The following is a 2,100-nucleotide window of genomic DNA, read 5'->3' on the forward strand; positions in this document are numbered from 1 at the left end:
TACCGTGCCTGGTGAAGCGCTTGATAGTGAAGCGCTAAATTATCCAGCGTCTGGTGAAGCGATTCGGAAACGCACGCACTAAAACTAGAAAAACGACGATGTATAATTGTTTTACCGTGCGCGTGGTTGTCGAAGATGCTCTAAGAAAACAGTGTTTAGAACCCGCTCTAAAATTCGGCTGGTCTTGAAGATGTTTTTGGTTAGTTAGTTTGCCTTCTCCTCCGACGGCAAATTCTTTGGCTGTCTATATATTTGTGCTGCAGCTCCACTTGCCTCTCCACTCAACAAGCAATAAGCATAGTACATATCTCGTACGCAGTACGTACTTTGGGAATTGGGATGGAGTCGACCAAGGTGGCGGTGGTGGAGTCGATGCTGGTGGCGCCGAGCGAGGAGACGCCTCGGCTGGGGCTGTGGCTCTCTAACTTCGACGTCACCGCCGCAATGACACACACGGCGCTGGTCTACTACTACCCGGCTCCGGCGACCGTCTCGACAGACCGGCTCAGAGCGGCGCTGGCCAAGGCGCTGGTGCCGTTCTACCCGCTTGCCGGGCGGCTCGGCGTGGACGAGGGCGGGCGGCTGCAGATCGACTGCCATGGCGAGGGCGCGCTCTACGTCGTCGCTACGGCGGACTGCACCGGGGAGGACCTCTTCGGGAACTACGTGCCCTCGCCACAAGTCAGGCGCATGTTCGTTCCGATCGCCGACCCGCCCAGCCTCATGTCCATGTTTCAGGTGACGTTCCTCAAGTGCGGCGGAGTGGTGCTGGGCACGGCGATCCACCACGTACTCATGGACGGCATCGGCGCGTTCCACTTCATCCAGACGTGGTCCGGCTTGGCGCGCGGCCTCGACGTCTCCCAGGCATGCCCTTCTCCGCCCTCCCACGACCGCACGCTTCTCCGCGGGCGGTCGCCGCCGCACGCCGACTTCCGCCACCCGGCCTACTCCTCGGCGTACCTCGACGGCCCCCCGCGCCCCTGCGTCACCCTCGTCTACCCCGTCTCCCCAAAGCTCCTCGCGGACCTCAAGTCTCGGTGCGCGCCCGGCGCGTCCACCTACGGCGCCGTCACCGCGCACCTCTGGCGCTGCATGTGCGTCGCGCGCGGGCTTGCGCCGGCCTCCGACACCCGCCTCCGCGTGACGGTCAACGTCCGCCACCGCCTGCGCCCGCCAGTCCCGCGCCACTTCACCGGAAACGCCATCCTGCGTGACCTCGTCACCGTCAAGGTGGCAGATGTTCTGGCCCAGCCGCTGGGATACGTGGCCGAGACCATCAGGGAGGCGCTGGAGGACGTCGACGACGCGTACGTGCGGTCGGTGATCGACTACTTGGGGATAGAGTCCGAGAAGGGCAGCTTGCAGAAGGCGCCATGGCAGCTCCTGCCGGAGTCTGATCTGTGGGTGACGGCCTGGCTGGGGATGCCCGTGTACGACGCCGACTTCGGCTGGGGCGCGCCGCGGTTGGTCGCGCCCGCGCAGATGTTCGGCACCGGCATGGCGTACGTGACGCAGCGCGCCCGCAGGGACGAGGGCGTCGTCGTCTTCCTGGCGCTGGAGCCCCAGTATGTGCAATGCTTTGAGGACGTCTTCTACAGCGAGTAAAATCCATGTCACCGACCTGTGTTCCACGGTTCTCTAACATTCCTGCCGTCACATCTTGCTTTTGGGGATTTGCATACCTTGCATTTGTAGTATTTTATTCTGTGATTCATATTTGCATCTGCCATTTAATAAGTCTGAAGCATGCGGCACTTAAATTGAAGCATGTCTTCTGTTCATGTTTATCATTTCATCCTGTTGACGCCGTTGAGGTGGCCTCACAATGGGAAGTATCATACACTAGTGTTATGCACATGGTACTAGTATCATTTCATCCTGTTGACGTCGTTAACAATTAAGCCATCTGCTTTTGAGCAACTTAAAAAAAAATGATTTCTGATGGGGAGAGCCCATGGTATACTTAAGAAGGGTGGTGAGGCAACCAGAATTCGTCCTTAGGCAGGATTCGAACCCTGGCCGGCCGGGAGTGCCACTGCATGTCCGACCACTAGGCTATGCCTTAGTTCTCACATTTGAGCAACTTGGCGTATGACA

At 59.2% G+C, this 2,100-nt stretch overlaps 1 protein-coding gene across 1 annotated transcript; it reads left to right on the forward strand.

Moving 5' to 3' along the window:
• Window positions 1-236: 236 nt before the first annotated feature.
• LOC127316482 (putrescine hydroxycinnamoyltransferase 1-like) lies at window positions 237-1,793 on the forward strand. The gene has a single exon (XM_051346889.2). It carries the CDS (start codon window positions 340-342, stop codon window positions 1,606-1,608), a length of 1,269 nt encoding a protein of 422 aa, XP_051202849.1. The 5' UTR covers window positions 237-339; the 3' UTR covers window positions 1,609-1,793.
• Window positions 1,794-2,100: the final 307 nt, after the last annotated feature.

This window comes from Lolium perenne, chromosome 7 (assembly GCF_019359855.2).
Source record: "Lolium perenne isolate Kyuss_39 chromosome 7, Kyuss_2.0, whole genome shotgun sequence".
NCBI lineage: Eukaryota > Viridiplantae > Streptophyta > Magnoliopsida > Poales > Poaceae > Lolium > Lolium perenne.